At 49.0% G+C, this 21728-nt stretch overlaps 1 protein-coding gene across 2 annotated transcripts in view; it reads left to right on the top strand.

Moving 5' to 3' along the window:
* The window catches only part of APLP2 (amyloid beta precursor like protein 2), a 51903-nt gene that overhangs the window by 20940 nt on the left and 9235 nt on the right, over positions 1 to 21728 (top strand). Inside the window, exons 2-11 of one of the 2 annotated variants that reach the window (XM_018572326.1) lie at positions 240 to 413; positions 1520 to 1649; positions 6401 to 6513; positions 8150 to 8337; positions 8496 to 8704; positions 11624 to 11791; positions 15792 to 15922; positions 16012 to 16086; positions 17895 to 18053; positions 18631 to 18759. In XM_018572326.1, coding sequence (XP_018427828.1) covers positions 240 to 413; positions 1520 to 1649; positions 6401 to 6513; positions 8150 to 8337; positions 8496 to 8704; positions 11624 to 11791; positions 15792 to 15922; positions 16012 to 16086; positions 17895 to 18053; positions 18631 to 18759 — 1476 coding nt within the window. The remainder of the gene's footprint in view (positions 1 to 239; positions 414 to 1519; positions 1650 to 6400; positions 6514 to 8149; positions 8338 to 8495; positions 8705 to 11623; positions 11792 to 15791; positions 15923 to 16011; positions 16087 to 17894; positions 18054 to 18630; positions 18760 to 21728) is intronic. The other variant, XM_018572327.1, reaches the window with a different exon arrangement.

Raw genomic sequence — 21728 nt, 5'->3', positions numbered from 1 at the left:
CATCTCCTGTACCATGTCTGCAGTCTCTGACCATCTCCTGTACCATGTCTGCAGTCTCTGGCCATCTCCTGTACCATGTCTGCCCCCTCTGACCCTCTCCTGTACCATGCCTGCGCTCTCTGACCGTCTCCTGTACCATGCCTGCGCTCTCTGACCTCTGCAGGTTGCCGGTGATCACTGATGGTTGTGATGTCAGATTTGTAGACGTCTAACGTTTTTTTTCTCTCTCCTCTCGCCAGGCCCTCGCCGCCAATGCCGCAGCCGGGTTTGCCGTGTCGGAGCCTCAGGTGGCCATGTTCTGCGGGAAGTTAAACATGCACGTCAACGTTCAAAGCAGCAAATGGGAGCCGGATCCCTCGGGGAGCAAAAGCTGCTTCCAGAAGGAGGAGGAGATCCTGGAGTACTGCCAGGAGGTGAGTGCCGTGCCGTCCCGTCCCCCCTGTCCCCCCCCTGACCTTTTATACTGGAGACCCGATGACCCCCCCTACAGGAACAGAGAGGGAACTCCGGAAACTCAACACGCTTACAATAGACACAGCAATCTGCCATAGGATTTGTATTTCTGTCCATCCAGTCCTGAGGTTTACACAGCTCTGTCACACAGCTCAGCAGAAGACGCCGTTTTCTGTTACTATTATAGACTGGGGAAGGAATTCCCTGGAGATCCCGCCAGTTACAGCACTTCCTGTTGCAGGCTGACCATGCTCTCGCACTGCCTCCCTATAAGCAGCAGCCCTGCCAGTCTGCCCCGCGTGCTCCGGAGCCGTGCCCTCAGTGTAAGACGTATTTTGGGAGTTGGGGAGCTTAGATCTGATTTAAAGGAGAACTATGCGGGGAGTGATTTACGCTCATCCTGATAGATGGAGACGACGTGTGACAATGCAACTGTCGCAGGTCGGCTCAATAGATCGGGAAGTGAGGGAACACATACAGGCGTTCGCTCACCTCTCGATCATCTCCCTGCAGAGAGTGGTGACTCACGGCTCCCTGCAGGTATTCTCCCCGCTCCGATCCTCCAGCGCTGACTGGCGGAACGGACGGGGGAGGGGGCGGGTACAGCTGGCTCTGCCTCTAGATAGGAGGAGCCAGCTGTCAGTCATGCAGCTGGGCGGATCTCGACAGCGATGTCGGGATCCGCTCCGGCTGCGGCGTCTCAGTATACCGCGAGCTGTAGCTCCCTATATACTGAGCCTAGGGTGACGGGAGGACGCTAGTTTGTGGCCTCCCGTTACCCTGAGGAGAACTACGGGGGAAAACACTGACCTCGTACTTTTTCTTTAACTAAATGTGATTGCTACATTGTTTTATATTGTACAACACTTCCTACAGTCCGGATCCGAGTCACATGATCTCTGTATTGTGGTTGCCGCCTCCCATTTCCTCTCCCCGGTGTCTCCAGTTCTGAGGAATGTTGGTGGTTCGGATTGTTGATTCTCGCTGTAGTAGATGACACCAGCGGGTTATTGTCTTTGTAGCCGTGGTGACGTGTTGTCTGCTTTCCGTTCCCATCCACACGCAGGTGTACCCCGATTTTAAGATCACCAACGTGGTGGAAGCCAACCAGCCGGTCAGCATCGATAACTGGTGCAAGAAGGGGAAGAAGAACTGCAAGGGCCACAGCCACATCGTAGTGCCCTACAAGTGTCTAGGTGAGCATCTGCACCCCCATCATCCCTACAAAACTCCACACGTACACTACAACCCCAATCCTCCACCTACAGGGCCCTACAAGTGTCTAGGTGAGCATCTGCACCTGAGACCCGATGACCCCCCCTACAGGAACAGAGAGGGAACTCCGGAAACTCAACACGCTTACAATAGACACAGCAATCTGCCATAGGATTTGTATTTCTGTCCATCCAGTCCTGAGGTTTACACAGCTCTGTCACACAGCTCAGCAGAAGACGCCGTTTTCTGTTACTATTATAGACTGGGGAAGGAATTCCCTGGAGATCCCGCCAGTTACAGCACTTCCTGTTGCAGGCTGACCATGCTCTCGCACTGCCTCCCTATAAGCAGCAGCCCTGCCAGTCTGCCCCGCGTGCTCCGGAGCCGTGCCCTCAGTGTAAGACGTATTTTGGGAGTTGGGGAGCTTAGATCTGATTTAAAGGAGAACTATGCGGGGAGTGATTTACGCTCATCCTGATAGATGGAGACGACGTGTGACAATGCAACTGTCGCAGGTCGGCTCAATAGATCGGGAAGTGAGGGAACACATACAGGCGTTCGCTCACCTCTCGATCATCTCCCTGCAGAGAGTGGTGACTCACGGCTCCCTGCAGGTATTCTCCCCGCTCCGATCCTCCAGCGCTGACTGGCGGAACGGACGGGGGAGGGGGCGGGTACAGCTGGCTCTGCCTCTAGATAGGAGGAGCCAGCTGTCAGTCATGCAGCTGGGCGGATCTCGACAGCGATGTCGGGATCCGCTCCGGCTGCGGCGTCTCAGTATACCGCGAGCTGTAGCTCCCTATATACTGAGCCTAGGGTGACGGGAGGACGCTAGTTTGTGGCCTCCCGTTACCCTGAGGAGAACTACGGGGGAAAACACTGACCTCGTACTTTTTCTTTAACTAAATGTGATTGCTACATTGTTTTATATTGTACAACACTTCCTACAGTCCGGATCCGAGTCACATGATCTCTGTATTGTGGTTGCCGCCTCCCATTTCCTCTCCCCGGTGTCTCCAGTTCTGAGGAATGTTGGTGGTTCGGATTGTTGATTCTCGCTGTAGTAGATGACACCAGCGGGTTATTGTCTTTGTAGCCGTGGTGACGTGTTGTCTGCTTTCCGTTCCCATCCACACGCAGGTGTACCCCGATTTTAAGATCACCAACGTGGTGGAAGCCAACCAGCCGGTCAGCATCGATAACTGGTGCAAGAAGGGGAAGAAGAACTGCAAGGGCCACAGCCACATCGTAGTGCCCTACAAGTGTCTAGGTGAGCATCTGCACCCCCATCATCCCTACAAAACTCCACACGTACACTACAACCCCAATCCTCCACCTACAGGGCCCTACAAGTGTCTAGGTGAGCATCTGCACCCCCCTTCATTCCTACAAAACTCCACACGTACACTACAACCCCAATCCTCCACCTACAGGGCCCTACAAGTGTCTAGGTGAGCATCTGCACCCCCCTTCATTCCTACAAAACTAATCATAGACACTACAACCCCAATCCTCTACTACAGGGCCCTACAAGTGTCTAGGTGAACATCTGCACCCCCATCATCCCTACAAAACTCCACACGTACACTACAACCCCAATCCTCCACCTACAGGGCCCTACAAGTGTCTAGGTGAGCATCTGCACCCCCCTTCATTCCTACAAAACTCCACACGTACACTACAACCCCAATCCTCCACCTACAGGGCCCTACAAGTGTCTAGGTGAGCATCTGCACCCCCCTTCATTCCTACAAAACTAATCATAGACACTACAACCCCAATCCTCCACTACAGGGCTGAAACATTTCTGACATGAGCAGGCAGCCTGAGAATTCACCGGGCGACACCGCTGAGGTGCAGCCTACCCTCCAGTCTTGGTGAGCGGGGGGATGTGAATACACATTCCCCAAAGACTGATGTCATTTTATATCCTCTAGACCTAATATATGGCGGTCTCCATTCACAAAGCTGTAACGCGGCGGGGATAAGGATCTTTATTTTCATGCGTCTGTCTTGGCTGGAAATAAGGATCCTTATCTTTTTGTGTTGGCTTTGTGCATTGAGCCCTTCGTGTCAGAGAGATTTCACCTTCAAATCTTCCGTCATGTTTTTATTGCCCTTCACGATGTTCCATTTGTGGAGATTTGAAGTTGCGTTTGCCCCGTGCCGTCCCCCCCGGTCCTGTAAACGGCAGTCCACTGTGCTGACCTTTGCTGACCTGCTGCTCGTAGCGCTGTGTGCCGGGCCGGCTCTGCGGCCTCATGAAATTCTCGCCCGAGGCAAGACGTCATGCGCCCCGCCCCCAGGATGGCGGCCAAATCTAAAATAGCATAAAAATTTGTTTCATTTGACGGAACTGACATTTTTTTTTTAGTTTTCGTTCATTTCGTCCGAAACACATTTTTAGTCTTAGCACAGGTCTAGTAATGTGTGATTGGGGGGTGGTTTTTGTTTTTTTAAATATTTATTTTACTGTTGGGGGCTTCTGGGAAATATTAGGGGTCTAAACAGACCCCCGACATTTCCCTTTTGAAATAGAAAAAGAGATTGAGGACACGGAGTCCTCGGCCCGTACAGGGGGGGGGTGAGCAGCGGGGATCAGAGGAGAAGCTGGATCCTGTGCGCCGCGGCTGTGTTGGCCTGTGCTCGCCCTGTGCTCGCCATGGCAACAGGGGCAAGGGGGCGCAGCCAGACTGGCCCTGGCTGCGCCCTGTCTTAGCTGCGCCTTAGGCAAGTGCCTCCCTCGCCCCATGGTAGCTACAGCCCTGCTCAAAGTCCGTCGGTGTTCTGGTGTATATATGAGCAGCCTCACCGGAGAGATCTCCGATAATAGGGCCGTCCTCCCTATCGCCAGGCACCAGCAATGGAAGATCCAGCGCTTCACTTTGTATGCACTTTGTGAAATTCTGAGACCTCGTGGAATAAATCACACAGCGGTAACGGCAGTCACCTCAGAATTTATGCCGTCGGTTTGTACGCACGACCGATCGGCGCGTCAAGGTCAGAGCTGTTGGTTAGCCGGAGTCATGTCCAGTAATGATTTATTGAGCGCCAACGGTCACGGTTTTCTGACTGTCACGGCAAACGGGGGAAGCTGTTAATTCTGAATTAATTTCCGTGCATGTGACTCTCTGCGCGGTCCGGGCCCAAGATTCATACACGCTACTGGTCACGTCTTCTCTATTCGCATGTATAGTTTCATATTGCTGAGCTTTGGGTCTCCCCAGCAAACCGGAGCAGAGATCAGGAAATGCAAAAACATAAATCAATAACAATGTAAATATATAAATCATAGAAACTGGTCATCCCTCTGACTCGTCTTCATTATTTACTATGAAATTGTTCTGCAGTATTGTTTCTCCCTCAGTGAATCCTCGGTGAATCCTCTCTGCCCGCGCACAGATATCGAGGGCCGTTGTGCAGGTTCTCACGCTCAGGGCAGCCATCAGAAATTTTGAGGCCCCTTACATGGCTTTAGGCCGGGCCCCCCGCGCCGCTGGACGCAGGGCTTAGTGACGTGCTGGACGCAGGGCTTAGTGGCGCAATGGACACAGGACCCACCTGAGAGTGACCCTGCAGAGCCCACCATAGATGCTGCACAGCCCATCTGAGACTGTCTATGGTGGGCTGGTCAGGGCTGCATCCCTCCCTCCTGTCCTTCCTTCCTAGCTCCTCTTACCTGCACACGTGGCCTCATCTGCCGATGGACCAACCAGAAGTGACGTTACTTCCGGCCAGCCCGACATCAGACGAGCAGCGTCGCTGATGGGGCCTGAGCTTGTCTCAAAGCCGCTGGAGCGGCCATGCTGGGGCCCTGCGCTGCTAGGGCCAGGCCTCCACCTCCTCGCCCTTCACCGTCGGCCGATAGTCATGTAAGGGACCCGGACGGGCCCCCCAGGCTGCCCGGGCCCCTTACATGAGTATCGGACGTACCCCCCCTGATGGCTGCCCTGCTCACGCTGGACAACTATTGTGGCCTTGATTGGGCTTCGATGGGATATAGTTAACATTTTTAGTGTTGGTTAACACCAGAAACTGCATCACAACTGCCTGCGTCTTGCGCGGTTGCATTGCAATCTATTTTGACGTGTTTGTGATGCGTTCAGATGCGTTTTTTCCCCTGGATGATGCCACAATCCTGTGGGTTTTTTTATATGCGTTTGTATGCGTTTCGGTGCAGTTAGATGTAGCTAAAATAGGACAATCGGTACTCTTTCTGAACGGACTGCAATGGTGTAAATACAGCAACGAGAAAGCCCATAGGAAAGCATTGTGATGTGTTTTGGCTGCATCAGTCACACTGAAGGGACTGCATGACAACTGCATATGGTGTGAACTAGCCCTCGACAATCTCTCCAGCATCAGATGACCTGCAGGTGTCAGTCTGACCTCCATGAGCATTCTGACCTCCCATGAGAAGATTTCAAATGCAGATAAAATGCATTTCACACATTTTATTGTGAAGACAGAGCCACAGAGTCATAAAGACATTTTGGGGCATCTCGGGTTCCCTTCCTCCAGGTGATATAATGATTATTGTACGGAGGAAAGGACTTTGCAAGACCCGGTAACATCCGCTTTCTTAGTTCTGGTGCTTTGGTGTCATCTTGCCTGGTTTTGGCTCGGGCCCGTCCATAGTAATCACTATTAAAGGGTCAAGTACTGTGAGGAGCGCAGCTTCCGTCTGATCTCCCTGACGCCCGGTACTGACGGCTGTGCTTTTTGTTTGCAGTGGGCGACTTTGTCAGCGATGTTCTGCTGGTCCCTGAGAAGTGCAAGTTCTTCCACAAGGAGCGGATGGATCTTTGCGAGAGTCACCAGTACTGGCAGAACGTGGCTCGAGAGGTAAGGGACTGAGATGAGAGGATCGTCCTGTGTTATCAGCAAAGTACAGGATGGCTTGGGGCGAGGATGACTCCTAGAAGAACAAATCATCTGATATCTGGCAAAGCCATCATGGATAGGAGGAGATGGTGGAGGGGCTCCCGGGCTGTTGGGATTTGCAGAGGAAACTGTAAATTAGAGTTCAGACGTATTGCAGCTGTAATGTACAATTTATACTATTAATGGCGGGATTTTATAATACTGACCTGATTGTCATTCAAATTAAGTGAAGATACCTTTACCTAGAGAAGCCGGTCCTCGGTAAAATGTTCATCCCAAACACTGGGATTACAGTGGTACCTCTGTTCACGAACTTAATTGGTTCCACGATCCTGGTTGCGAACCGAATTAAATTTTCCCGTCCATAGGGTTCAATGTGAATCAGGTTAATCCATTCTGACCCATATGGAAAAAAATAATAATTTAACCACAAGTTTCTTTTTTACCACCATTCTTGCTCTGCACATTCTTGTCACCTTCATTACCGCTCTGCACATTCTTGTCAACTTCATTACCGCTCTGCACATTCTTGTCAACTTCATTACCGCTCTGCACATTCTTGTCACCTTCATTAAAGGAGAACTATGAGGGGAGTGCTTTTCACTCACCTCATAGTTCTAGCCAACCTGTGACAATGAGACTGTCACAGGTCGGCTCAGTAGATCGGGAAGTGAGGGAACACATACCGGCGTTCGCTCACCTCTCGATCCTGTCATGGCTCTCTGCCGTGACAGGGGAGGGGCTGGATTCCCCCCTACCTGCTCCGATCTGCCAGCGCTGACCGGGGGAGGGGGGCGGGTACAGCTGGCTCTGCCTCTAGATAGGCAGAGCTAGCTGTCAGTCACGCAGCTGGGCGGATCCCGGCACATTTGTCGGGATCCGCTTCAGCTGCGGCGTCTCAGTATACCGTGAGCTGTAGCTCCCTATATACTGAGCTTAGGGTGATGGGAGGACGCTAGTTTGTGTCCTTCCATTACCCTGAGGAGAACTATGGGGGAAAGTCCTGACATCATAGTTCTCCTTTAATGCTCTGCACTTTCTTGGGCGTTATGCTAGATGGAATACAGTAATACCGTACAATACTGTGCTACAAAGCTTCACAGTAAGTGTCCACAGCCCTGTCTGCGACCGCAATCTCGGGTGCCGGAAGCCACGACCATGTGTCGGAGTGGGGAAGATGGCCGCGTTCGTCACCCGAGGCAGAGTTCGCGAACGGAGGCAAAATTTTGACGACTTCCTGGTCGCCAACCAAATTGTTTGTGAACCGAAGTACCACTGTAGAGCGAAACTCCTTTTCAGTAATACTTCTCGAGATGTTCCAGGAACATATATGGAGATAGTAGAGGAACAATAATGGTCCCCCAGGACATGTTGCCTATACAAGTGGAAGAGTTGCCAAATAGTTTATAATCTACGGGAAAGTGCAATAACCTGAATGTGCCTCCATTGTAGGACTGTAATACAGATAGTTTTAGTTCCGTTGTATAGGATGTGGTTGCGTGGACTTTGTTTGAAGGTTCAGCCCGAGAGGTGACAGACCAGGTAGCCGGTGGAGGATCAGGCGATAAATTTGACACCCTGACCCTCTTCTCCACAGGCCTGTGTGACGGAGGTCATGGTCCTCCATAGTTACGGGATGCTTCTTCCATGTGCTGTTGACCAGTTCCGCGGCACAGAGTACGTCTGCTGTCCTCAGGCCAAGAAACTGGTAGAGCCTCTATCTAAAGAGGAGGAGGATGAAGAGGAGGAAGAGGAAGACGAGGATGACTATGAAGCGTACAAAAGGTTAGTTTTATCTTCATAAGAACGTCTCCAACTTCACGCCATGTTGTTTCCTAGAGCCATGGCTGGCCTGGTGTGTTTTCCTATGTTTTGCGTCTCACCCTCAGCGATCACTCATTATGGTTGCCGTCTTTTACACTTTATTCCCTTTTTCCCCCCAGTGAATTCCCAACCGAGGCTGACGTAGAAGACTTCACAGTCGCAGTGGAGGATGAAGACGAAGAGGTGGAGAATGAAGATGATGTTGTAGAAGATCGCGATTATTATTATGACAATTACAAGGATGAGGACGAGTATAATGATGAGACGCCCACACAGGGCACCAATGGGCGGACAATGTCCGATAAAGACATTGTCACTGACGTGAAAGGTGAGGGTGTGACTGACGGCTGACCAAGCCGCCTCTATGTTGTTGCCCAGGAAAAAAAATTGTGGAAATTCGTTTAGTTCCACATTTTGGAATTTTTCTGACAAGACCCTGAATAGTGAAGGCTTTAAAAAAACACCGCCAGCGGAGGGCAAAGGACTATTGCCTGTGATGTCCCTGCTGCTGATCTTCTATTACAGACTACCATCAGGGCAGCCATAAGAAATTTTGGGGCCCCTTACGTGGCTTTAGGCCGGGCCCCCCCCGTGCCGCTGGACGCAGGGCTTAGTGACGCGCTGGGCGCAGGACCCACCTTACGTCTCCAACTTCACGCCATGTTGTTTCCTAGAGCCATGGCTGGCCTGGTGTGTTTTCCTATGTTTTGCGTCTCACCCTCAGCGATCACTCATTATGGTTGCCGTCTTTTACACTTTATTCCCTTTTTCCCCCCAGTGAATTCCCAACCGAGGCTGACGTAGAAGACTTCACAGTCGCAGTGGAGGATGAAGACGAAGAGGTGGAGAATGAAGATGATGTTGTAGAAGATCGCGATTATTATTATGACAATTACAAGGATGAGGACGAGTATAATGATGAGACGCCCACACAGGGCACCAATGGGCGGACAATGTCCGATAAAGACATTGTCACTGACGTGAAAGGTGAGGGTGTGACTGACGGCTGACCAAGCCGCCTCTATGTTGTTGCCCAGGAAAAAAAATTGTGGAAATTCGTTTAGTTCCACATTTTGGAATTTTTCTGACAAGACCCTGAATAGTGAAGGCTTTAAAAAAACACCGCCAGCGGAGGGCAAAGGACTATTGCCTGTGATGTCCCTGCTGCTGATCTTCTATTACAGACTACCATCAGGGCAGCCATAAGAAATTTTGGGGCCCCTTACGTGGCTTTAGGCCGGGCCCCCCCCGTGCCGCTGGACGCAGGGCTTAGTGACGCGCTGGGCGCAGGACCCACCTGAGAGTGACCCTGCAGAGCCCACCATAGATTCTGCACAGCCAATCTGAGACTGTCTATGGTGGGCTGGTCAGGGCTGCATCCCTCCCCTCCCTCCTTTCCTTCCTTCCTAGCTCCTCTTACCTGCACACATGGCTTTGTCTGCCGCCGGACCGGCCAGAAGTGACGTCACTTCCGGCCAGTCCGACATCACACGAGCAGCGTCGCTGATGGGGCCCTAACTTGTCTCAAAGCCGCTGGAGCGGCAATGCTGGGGCCCTGTGCTGCTAGGGCCAGGCCTCCGCCTCCTCGCCCTTCACCGTCGGCCGATAGTCATTTAAGGGACCCGGGCAGGCCCCCAGGCTGCCCGGCCCCTTACATGAGTATCGGCCTTCCCCCCCCTGATGGCTGCCCTGACTACCATACCCTGTTCTACATGGTGTCTCTATCTGCTGGTTATATTGCTCTGAGATTGAAAGGCCGCCCCATGAGATGATGGTTCAGGTAAAAATGTATTCCAATGTAAGATTAGATTAAAGACTTTAGAAAGAGCCAAGGCATCCCGGGGGTTAGAAGTTACCCCCGCCTACATCAGGATAGGAAAAAACAATGGGGGGACTTAATCAAAACTGGAGCAGAAAAATCTGGAGCAGTTGCCTATGGCAACCAATCAGCTTCTCTCCAGTTTGTTCAGTTAACATTTGAAAATGAAAGGTGGATGCTGATTGGTCGCCATAGGCAACTGCTCCAGTTTTGATAAATTCCCCCCCATTGTGTGTGGACTGGAATAGGAATGTATTATGTGATCTTTTAAACCAATTGCCTGATAAAGCACAGTGCTCCTCCGCATAGTTTATCCTAAAGCCCAGATGAGGGGGTGGGGGGGGGGGATTCTAGCCCAGGAAATGGCCCTTTTTAAAAAGTCTCCTGTTCTCTTACATTGGAATAAGGGAACAAGTTTGTATCTGGACTATGAACTCGTAGTGCCTCTTCATTCTCAGATCCATATAGTTGCATTACAAACCAAGCAAACTGGGGATGTCCTGTGGTTTGTAGAAGCTGCCAACCCTGATCTAGACCCCCTCCTATCCGCTGAGATAATACCAATAGGATAATCAAGGGCCCCAATACATTCCTTCAAGTCTCTGTGCGGCCATCTTGGTAGAGCAGGTTTTTGCTTCCTCGTGCCAGAGTGGCCCCCCGATTTGTGAGAAGCAGAAGACAACTGTCCACAGAATGAATGAAGCAGGGAGATCCTTGCAGTGCAGGTCCTCGGGTACGGCTTCCTCTTCAGCAAGGAGAATAGTGAGCAGCACACAGGTGACATCACCGAAACTCCTGAGACCGGCAGTCAGAGGCAGCAGAGCCTTGGATGATCTCACACTGCAGATATACAGCTCTGAGGATACAGAACAGGCATTCCGAGACACAGGTAGTTCACCAATATCAGGAGTACCTAGGCACAGGAAGAGCTTTGCTGTTTATTAGGAGAAATTCCAGGTGAAAGGTACTTTTGCGGTACGACTTAGTCACATTAACATGATGATCCCTAGAAGACGGCTTCCCTTTTTTTTTAAATCCTCACCCACTTTAAAGGGCTGCACCATTCTAAGGACTCCTGTATGTAAAAACATTCACCTTCCTTGAGAATGGATAGAGGTGTGCATGTCTTGGGATACGAGAACCAATCGGAACAGATCTGCTGTTTTTAGAACATGACTGTGCTGATTGAGGTGAGTCTGTCCATCATATTCCCCATGGTAGGTGCTGCTTCACACAGACTGGTGTAGAGACACCTGAAGCCATATTGGACCAGTCTTCTGAGCGGGCATTGAGGGTTTAGACTTGGCCCCGTCCTCCAGGTTTCTTCTCCTCAGTCTTGTCTGTTCATTGATATGGAGGGTGAAGTTTTGATGCAGCTCCTCGCCTCTGACGCTCACCTCCCGCTGTTTGTGACCCGTCTCCTCACAGTTGTCTGCTCTCAAGAGGCCGAAACTGGGCCCTGCCGCGCCATGTTTCCGCGCTGGTACTTCGACCCTCAACAGAAAAAGTGTGTCCGGTTTATTTATGGCGGCTGCGGTGGCAACAGGAACAATTTTGAGTCGGAGGACTATTGCATGGCAGTTTGCAAAGTCACGAGTAAGTCGCAGGGGGGGCCCCCGGCCTCCTATCTTGGGGAGCCAGTTCGCCAGGTTGATTATGGTGACACCGGCCTGTCTTTTTTTTAACCCTTTTCATCCCCAAAGTCATCCATCTTAACATCCATTTAATTGCTATATCGCTGCACAGAGGACCAAGTGCCGTGTGCACAGTGAAGTGAGCCGTCCTGAGGACAGAGCAACATTCAGGGTAGATCCTCCTGTGACCTGTTGTTGGTGCCTAACCTGAATGTTGGTTCATTCTCAGCGGCTTCTGCTTTTGCTTTCCGGGTGAACTTAACATGCTTTCTGGCTGGCCTGGTGCGGCCTGTAACACAATTGCTGGTACCCTCTGCTGTTCGTGGAGTGAAAGAGGTAAAGACTCCCAACATGTACGCAGTGTCATTGCTGCTCCTTAACCACGTCTGTTTCTCCTCCCCGTTGCTTTCTGCGCCATCTGTTCCTCGATCTCCATAGAATCCTCGTCCTTGCTTTTTCCTCTGATCTGCAGCCGGGAGTGTCTGAGTCTGTCTGATGAGTTTTATATATGTGTGTGAGTGTGTATATATGTATATTATATATATATATATATATATATATATATATATATATATATATATATATATATATATATATATATATATATATATATATATATATATATATATATATATATATATATATATATATATATATATATATATATATATATATATATATATATATATATATATATATATATATATATATATATATATATATATATATATATATATATATATATATATATATATATATATATATATATATATATATATATATATATATATATATATATATATATATATATATATATATATATATATATATATATATATATATATATATATATATATATATATATATATATATATATATATATATATATATATATATATATATATATATATATATATATATATATATATATATATATATATATATATATATATATATATATATATATATATATATATATATATATATATATATATATATATATATATATATATATATATATATATATATATATATATATATATATATATATATATATATATATATATATATATATATATATATATATATATATATATATATATATATATATATATATATATATATATATATATATATATATATATATATATATATATATATATATATATATATATATATATATATATATATATATATATATATATATATATATATATATATATATATATATATATATATATATATATATATATATATATATATATATATATATATATATATATATATATATATATATATATATATATATATATATATATATATATATATATATATATATATATATATATATATATATATATATATATATATATATATATATATATATATATATATATATATATATATATATATATATATATATATATATATATATATATATATATATATATATAATATACATATATACACACACACACATACACACACATACGATGCTGGTAGTTTTCATATCTCCGTCTTCTTGCAGATAAAACGCAATTGAGAATTACATTGACCATTTCATTTTATATTGTCAAATGTTTGTAACCCCTTCATGACCGTGTGTGTGTGGCCAGTGGAATGACCACAGTCTGTAGTGACAAAGGACAGTGATCACCATTTGGGAGCCAATGTGTTTAGCTTTCAAAGGCTTAAAGTGACATTAAACCCTCAGATTTTTTTAACATAAAACAATACTGTAATGTCTCCTTCCTGTAATCCATGGTTGTTTCCCTTTTCTTTGCTGCTCTTCCTTTTAAATCCTCATGTCTTCTCATGCTGGGGGAGAACTTCCCTTTGCAGCTGAATGCCTCTTCCTGTAGTGCTGGCTCACGTTACAAGCCTATACAAATCTATACACAGACACCGTGTATCCATTCCTGAGACAAGGCAGTCTGCTGCAAAACAGAAGTTCTGCAGAGCATGAGAAGACATGAGGATTTAAAAGGAAGAGCAGCAAAGAGAAGGGAAACAACCATGGATTACAGTAAGGCGCACATTACAGTATTGTTTTATGTTAAGAAATCTGAGGGTTTAATGTCACTGTAATAGCGAACAACCCGGGGAGTGTTCAGCATATGTAAGCATTGCTGGGGCAAGTTCCTTTTAGCACCCAAGGCAAGAAGTCTAAAGTGGCCTTCCTCAGGCTGTGAGCTGCTTTATCAGTATCGGTTGCGGGTCTGGCTCTTTTTGCAACCTCATCCTGCTGAAGTGCCCAAAATGGCCACCTAGCCCTTGGTACATGAGCATGCAAGCAATTGCACACCTTGATTTGCACGCATGTGATGGCTCCTGTGGATAAAGGGGAAGATTTCAGGTGTGAAGTGGCGCTGCTTTGCTCTTGGCCGGCCTTGGTGAAGTAAGATGAGCACTTTGTAAGCCGAGAGGGTCATTTTAAGGCGCCAGTTATACCGGCACAAATTGCCTCATGTAACCGATACAGACCATACGTCAGGCCAGAATTCATCATAATAATCCATTTAGTCTTTCGTAAAATGGACGCCGGTCACCTGACACTTATTTTTATTGGGTATTGTGGATCCTCTGTGTCATCAGGGGAAGGGCGAGCTTCGTCTGGATCCGCTGCAAGGGTCTGGATTGATGCTACTAGTCTGCAGCTCTTCTCTGGCAGAAGCTGGTGTGCAGACGGCTACAGGAAGCCGAGCCCCAAAAAGCCGAAATCTGGGTGCATGGAACCGGCTAGCCAGGCACAATTTAGGGCAGGCGGTGGTCCGGCAGAGCTGTGACACGGGACCAGACAGGTGATCAAATGAAGACAAGTAGACACCAGCGGGTCTGTCGGGGGAGGATGTTCAGACATCAAACAGAATTTATATTTGCTGCATTCACCGTTTTGGGCAGATGGGGAAAATACATGAACGGAATAGCTGGCCATGGAGGAGGTGACCACAGGAGGGCTTGGGGGGTGCCTGCCAGAGCAAGAGGGGGGGATAGCCAATCGCGTCTCGCCTACCATTTAGTCTGCAACACCAATTGATTAAAGCAGGTCAGTTATTGGCTGCTGCGGATTACAGCGCAGCTCATGAGTCTCGCTAAACCTCAATCTTAAAGTGACATTAAACCCTGAGATTGTGTAACATAAACCAATACTGTAATGTGCGCCTTACTGTAATCCATTGTTGTTTCCCTTCTCTTTGCTGCTCTTCCTTTTAAATCCTCATGTCTTCTCATGCTGGGGGAGAACTTCTGTTTTGCAGCAGACTGCCTTGTCTCTGGAATGGATACACGGTGTCTGTGTATAGGTTCACAACCTGAGCCAGCACTACAGGAAGAGGCACTCAGCTGCAAAGGGAAGTTCTCCCCCAGCATGAGAAGACATGAGGATTTAAAAGGAAGAGCAGCAAAGAGAAGGGAAACTACCATGGATTACAGGAAGGCGCACATTACAGTATTGGTTTATGTTAAAAAATCTGAGGGTTTCATGTCACTTTAAGTCAGCTGACCTCTTCACTTAGTTTCTTTGCTTGTAGGAGGTTTTAGTTCTTGGTTTGGTTATATTTTTGTCTGGAATTGTCACGAATCCTGAAACTGAGCTTAGAAATGACTTTAGTTCTCCCAGTTTTGTGACCTCGAAGGACAGACATGTGACCTGAGATTGCAGAGTTGTCGTGTCATCTCGTCATGTGTCCCCCGCACGTTGCAATGTGTAATAATGGAGACCCGAGGCCTCCCTGTGATGATCTCGGCAGTGTTATGCCCCTGGATCCACCATTTTGCTGAAGCTCGCCCTCCGCGCTGTAGATATCGCGGTGTGTTTGTTGCGAATGGCGGTTACAGCTGACGCAGTAGAAGGACGTTGTGCTTCTTTCTCACTTTCTTCCCCTTCGCCGCCTCTAATCCAATGTCCGGGCCGGGGATTCCTAGTTGAGGAAGTTGAATAATTATTTCTTTCCGTCCTCCAGTCCCTGCCACCTCTGCTCCCTCTGATGACGTGGACGTCTATCTGGAGACCCCGGCCGATGACAACGAGCACGCTCGCTTCCAGAAAGCCAAAGAGCAGCTGGAGGTGCGACACCGCAACAGGATGGACCGGGTGAGTGCGGTGGCCTGGTGAGCGGGTGCGGTGGAGGCTGCCCGGCCACTTTGGGGTAGCTGTGTTCTAATTCTCCTCCCACCTTCCAGGCAAAGAAAGAATGGGAGGAAGCCGAACGCCAGGCCAAGAACATGCCAAAAGCTGAGAAACAGACCCTCATGCAGGTAAGTGGCTCTCTATTCCGGATTTTGGGGTTACGTTTAGCTGATAACAGTAAATGTTCTATACCGGGTAACTCAATTCCTGGCAATCTTCCAGGGCAGCACATTATAATCTAGACCCGCTGTACAGTGGATATAAACCCTCACAGTGAACCTTTCTAATATGCTCCCTTTGGTCTGGAGTGGCAGTGTTTATCGGTTTGATCCTGCCAGAAATCCTGGGCTGCCCTGTGCACTCTACAAGGTTTTATTAAAGTTTCTTTTTTACCACCATTCTTGCTCTGCACATTCTTGTCACCTTCATTACCGCTCTGCACATTCTTGTCACCTTCATTACCGCTTTGCACATTCTTGTCAACTTCATTACCGCTCTGCACATTCTTGTCACCTTCATTAAAGGAGAACTATGAGGGGAGTGCTTTTCACTCACCTCATAGTTCTAGCCGACCGGTGACAATGAGACTGTCACAGGTCGGCTCAGTAGATCGGGAGGTGAGCGAACACATACCGGCGTCCACTCACTTCTCGATACTGTCACTCACGGCTCCCTGCAGGGATTCCCCCTGCTCCGATCCTCCAGCGCTGACTGGTGGAACGGACGGGGAAGGGGGCGGGTACAGCTGGCTCTGCCTTTAGATAGGCGGATCCAGACATAATTGTTGGGATGTGCTTCAGCTGCGGCGTCTCAGTATACTGCGAGCTCCAGCTCCCTATATACTGAGCCTAGGGTGACGGGAGGACGCTAGTTTGTGTCCTCCCGTTACCCTAAGGAGAACTATGGGGAAAAGCCCTGACCTCGTAGTTCTCCTTTTAAACATTACCACCCTGCCCAGTCCTTCCCTTCTTGTCTAAAGAACCCCCCCCCCTAATGTTACGGAGCCGGGGAGGTTAGTATATCACCTTGAGGAGGGGACCATGCGAGGTTCTGAACCCTGGTATTCTTTGGACTGTATGTGATGTCTTTACAATAAATACTTGAAGCACATTTGTATTTGGAGTGCTGGTGACGTGGTGACTGGTTCCAGCATGGCACCATTTGTAGCAATCACTTCAGTTACAAGAGTCATGAACTATGAGAAGTGGAGCTTCTGTTTGGTGAGACCCGGCATTGAGTGCAGGTCCCCAGTGCTGTCGGTTGTAGCTTTTGCTGCATTCGAATGTTTCTTTGTATAACGTTGTGCAGGTGAAGTGCCGACTCTGCGTTTTCTGTACATTAGAGACCTGGAGATCCGTTTCCTTCACTCCCTCATCCCTCATTGATCCGGCCTGCATTGCTGTATACAATATGGATGCATTCCAGGCCGCGGCAAGCCAAGCAGAAGACTGGCCGGAGAGTCAGCAGATTTGTGCGTGATCAGGAAGTGCTCCTCGTCCGCTCACCTTCTTGGCGTCGGCCCCAGACAGCCGAATAAAAAATGACAATCTGTCTGAATCGTTCGGGTTTCTCCGCATTCCATTTCCTTCCTGCTGCGCTTCTTCCGTCCCATTACCTCAGGATCAGATGAGGATCCACTTGTACCGGGTTCTCAGTATCTCAAGTGTGGGTTTTGTCATGAGAGTTCTATTAGCGTCCTTCCCTTCCAGCGCGGTGTAACTGTATGCGTTTCCGCCGGTGACTTTGTGTAATTATCGGCGTCACGGCTAATGAGCCTTCTACGATGAGGAAGGTCGGGCAGTGAAAGCAGAAGCGGCTAATGACATTCACCTGACATCCGACTAATGGAAGTTTTAACCCTGTGCGGTGATTGGGCGTCCTCGGCGTCGCCGGTCACATTGTCCTCGTCGGTAATCCTCTTGTCTTTTTTTTGTAGCATTATCAGGCCACGGTGAAGGCTCTGGAGAAGGAGGCCGCTCATGAGAAGCAGCAGCTCGTGGAGACCCATCTGGAACGCGTGGAGGCCATGCTGAATGATAGACGCCGCATCGCCCTGGAGAACTACCTGTCAGCCCTGCAGGCCGAACCCCCTCGTGTGAGTGACATTGATGTCTTTTTTACGTAGCGCTCCATAGAGGTCATCAAGCCATGCTCACTGGGAAGTGCTATTAGGGATTATACCAATTTACTGGGTTTCTGTGCGGGTTGATACTGGGTGCCTGTGCGGGTTGATACTGGGTGCCTGTGCAGGCTTGTGCTAGGGTGCCTGTGCGGGTTGATACTGGGTGCCTGTGCAGGCTTATGCTAGGGTTCCTGCGTGGGCTTATGCTGGGGTTCCTGCGCGGGCTTATGCCGGGGTTCCTGCGCGGGGCTTATGCAGGGGTTCCTGCGCGGGGCTTATGCCGGGGTTCCTGCGCGGGCTTATGCCGGGGTTCCTGCGCGGGCTTATGCTGGCTTTGTATACAAAAAATGGTTTATTCAGTAATTCCTCACATGGATAGTGTACATTGATCTCACATATATACATCTGAAGTAATGATCTCCTCTCCATGATACATGAACAGACTTCTGGGCTTTGGCTTTATATAATCATTTTGGTGGCGGTAAAAACGTGTGGGAAAGGTTTCTCCGGCTTCCATGTCTTGCTAATCTTTTGTGTGGATCTCTCGCAGCCTCACCGCATCCTGCAGGCCCTGAAGAAGTACGTCCGAGCAGAGAACAAGGACAGGCTGCACACCATCCGCCATTACGAGCATGTTCTGACCGTGGATCCGGAGAAAGCGGCACAGATGAAGTCCCAGGTAGGGAGGTGTCGGTAGCTCTATGCGTGATCTTGTTTTGCTCCTGGAGGAAAAGATTGAACCTTCACTTACAGAAAGGCTTCATCATCATCGGATCTGTAGAACTGTGGAATAGGAGCTGAAATAAAGCGAAACCGAGTGCAGAAAATATGAATGAAAGGCACTTAAAGTGGAGAGTTAAAGGAGAACTACGAGGTCAGGGCTTTTCCCCATAGTCCTCCTCAGGGTGACGGGGGGGACACAAACTAGCGTCCTCCCGTCACCCGAGGCTCAGTATATAGGGAGCTACAGCTCGCGGTATACTGAGACGCCGCAGCCGGAGCGGATCCCGACAATTGTGCCGGGATCCTCCCAGCTGCGTGAGTGACAGCTGGCTCCTCCTATCTAGAGGCAGAGCCAGCTGTACCCGCCCCCTCCCCCGTCCGTTCCGCCATTCAGCGCTGGAGGATCGGAGCGGGGAGGGGGGAATCCAGCCCCTCCCCTGTCACGGCAGAGAGCAGTGACAGGATCGAGAAGTGAGCGAGCGCCGGTATGTGTTCTCTCACCTCCCGATCTACTGAGCCGACCTGTGACAGTCTCATTGTCACAGGTCGGCTAGAACTATGAGGTGACTGAAAAGCCCCTCCCCCTCCACCTCATAGTTCTCCTTTAATGAGAGCGTACATCATCAGGGACATGAACTCCATCACGCGTCGCGTCGGGTCACAGACACATAATCATCACTTCCTAGAAGCCGGCTACAAGAGCAATGATGGGAGAAAAGGGTATAACGTGCACGCTGGTGGCCATTGCCGGTCCTCTGGTTGTATTTAACCCTTTTGCTGCCACAGATGTAAGTACTCCATCCACGGTGGCTGTGCGCGGGCTTGTCGGCTTCCCATAGCGGCCGTGTGTCGGCTTTCAGGTACAAATGATTCACGGTCACCTTACATGAGCAGCCATCAGACTTCAGAACTACTTGTTATAGTCCCGCTGAAGTCTCCTGGAAGGATCTGTGTTTAATATTCCCTCCCCGATGTGACCCGGGACCATCACTCTTCCCGGCTTGTAGTAGGAAGTGATCACTTTGTGTTTGTACTGTATGGCATCCGATGGGAGTTATCCTACCTTGGTGGTATGTGCTGATCAATCACTACTTGACCCTAATTGCGTTGTGTACATTGAAGGGTCTTCTATCTGCTTTGTTTGGCTTTAGGAACGCTGTTAATGATGATCCAGGAAGTATCCGGTCCTCTGTGGGGTTCTGTTAATCATTGTACCGGTTAGAGCAGATTGGGGACACGTCGGAGTGTTTGCCTTCCCTTGGTTTGGGGTTCTGAGAACGTGACGGATTTTTTGTTTTGGTTGGACTTGGTGACCATTTTCTAACCTGATTATGTCATCAATTGTGAGGCGGGGGGGATGAGGGGGGGGTTGGGGTGGTGGTGCATGTTAAATGATGCAGCTCAGGAACAGAGTTTACACATTGGGGGGATTTCTGTGCAGGTCCGGAGCCCAGAGACGCCATGATGAGGTTTAGGTGAGCAGAGCCCGTATATGCCGGAGGGGTATTTGTCCCTGCCGCCCTCCTCTGTGCGACCCGTCAGTTAACGAGCGTTTGTTGCCCTGTCACAGCCTCGTGTTGCATGGCCGGCCATCTGTACAGTTTCCAGGTGTTTTCCTATGTAATGTAAACATGTCAGGTGAGAAGTCCTCCGCCTCTGTTTGTCTTTCCTCTCAGCATTGCGTACAATGGCTGCCGGTGGCGCAGGTGTGGCGTGCTGCTAGCTCCCCCTAGTGGCGCATTTGTCACGGCTCTAAAGCAATCTCTATTAATCTTCAGCATAAAATGGCTGCTAAGACATCCATTATGACTTCAGTCCATTGCAGTCATCCCTATACCCCGAGGAGATCCTTCATCTTCCCCAGGTGACATCTTATCTCTGTAAGGAAGGGGCCAGAATGTCCCCTGTTGGGGCTGATTGTGAAGGACGAGTTGATTTCCTCATCAGTACAATGTAATCATTCCGTATCCTGACCTGCTTCTGCATTATAAGAAGGGTGAAAGGAAACAACGTACGCAGATCAGTGCGGTTATTGTGCGATCGGAGAATAATCGGGTGAGGCGTTCAGCAGCAGACCCTACTGATGCGTCAGGGCCCATTCACACTAGATGCAGTGCGTTCCGGCCCGATTCTGGCCAGAACGCACTTCATTGCGGCCGGCTCACTTTTTAGTGGGGGCAGGAGGGGGCGTGGCTGGCCATTCAAGTGAATGGCACCGTAGCCACGCCCTCCGGCCGCACGGAATCGCAGGGCACATAGTGCTTGCAGCATTTTGATCGCACCGGACCAGACTGCAGGCACAATGTGCCTTGCGATCCCGTGCGGGCGACCGCATTGTGGCCCCCGGGGGCGTGGCTACGGTGCCATTCACTTGAATGGCCCGCCACGCCCCCTCCTGCCCCACTAAAAAGTGAGCCGGCCGCAATGCGAGGCAGTGCGTTTCCACCAGAATCGGGCCGGAACGCACTGCATCCGGTGTGAATGGGCCCTCCCTCATTCTTGACTCTTTGGTGCTTTTTCACTAAATTATAGAAAATTAGTAAATATGTAAAAAAAGCAATTCATCCGAATGTAAATGAGGAAGATTGGCCTCCAATCACGTGACAGCATGGCACTGGCAGCACATATATCCATCACTCTGTACAATGGTTAAATGGCACACTGACCGGGCCAAGATGTCTATTGTGGGTCACACGAGCTGTAATGGAGAGCACTTGGGGCGCCCAGGGTCATGGTGAGGTGCACTTGGTGCTTGTCAGACCACGGCAGAGGGCACTTGGTGCTTGTCAGACCACGGCAGAGGGCACTTGGTGCTTGTCAGACCACGGCAGAGGGCACTTGGTGCTTGTCAGACCACAGCAGAGGGCTCTCTGGGCTGTTGGCCTGTGGTGAAGAGTACTTGGGGCTTGCTGGTTTGCCCTGTGA

This window comes from Nanorana parkeri, unplaced genomic scaffold (assembly GCF_000935625.1).
Source record: "Nanorana parkeri isolate BGI_ZX_2015 unplaced genomic scaffold, ASM93562v1 scaffold1998, whole genome shotgun sequence".
Taxonomy (NCBI): domain Eukaryota; kingdom Metazoa; phylum Chordata; class Amphibia; order Anura; family Dicroglossidae; genus Nanorana; species Nanorana parkeri.
The sequence above is the reverse complement of the archived record's forward strand: the minus strand, read 5'-3'. Positions and strand labels throughout refer to the sequence as shown.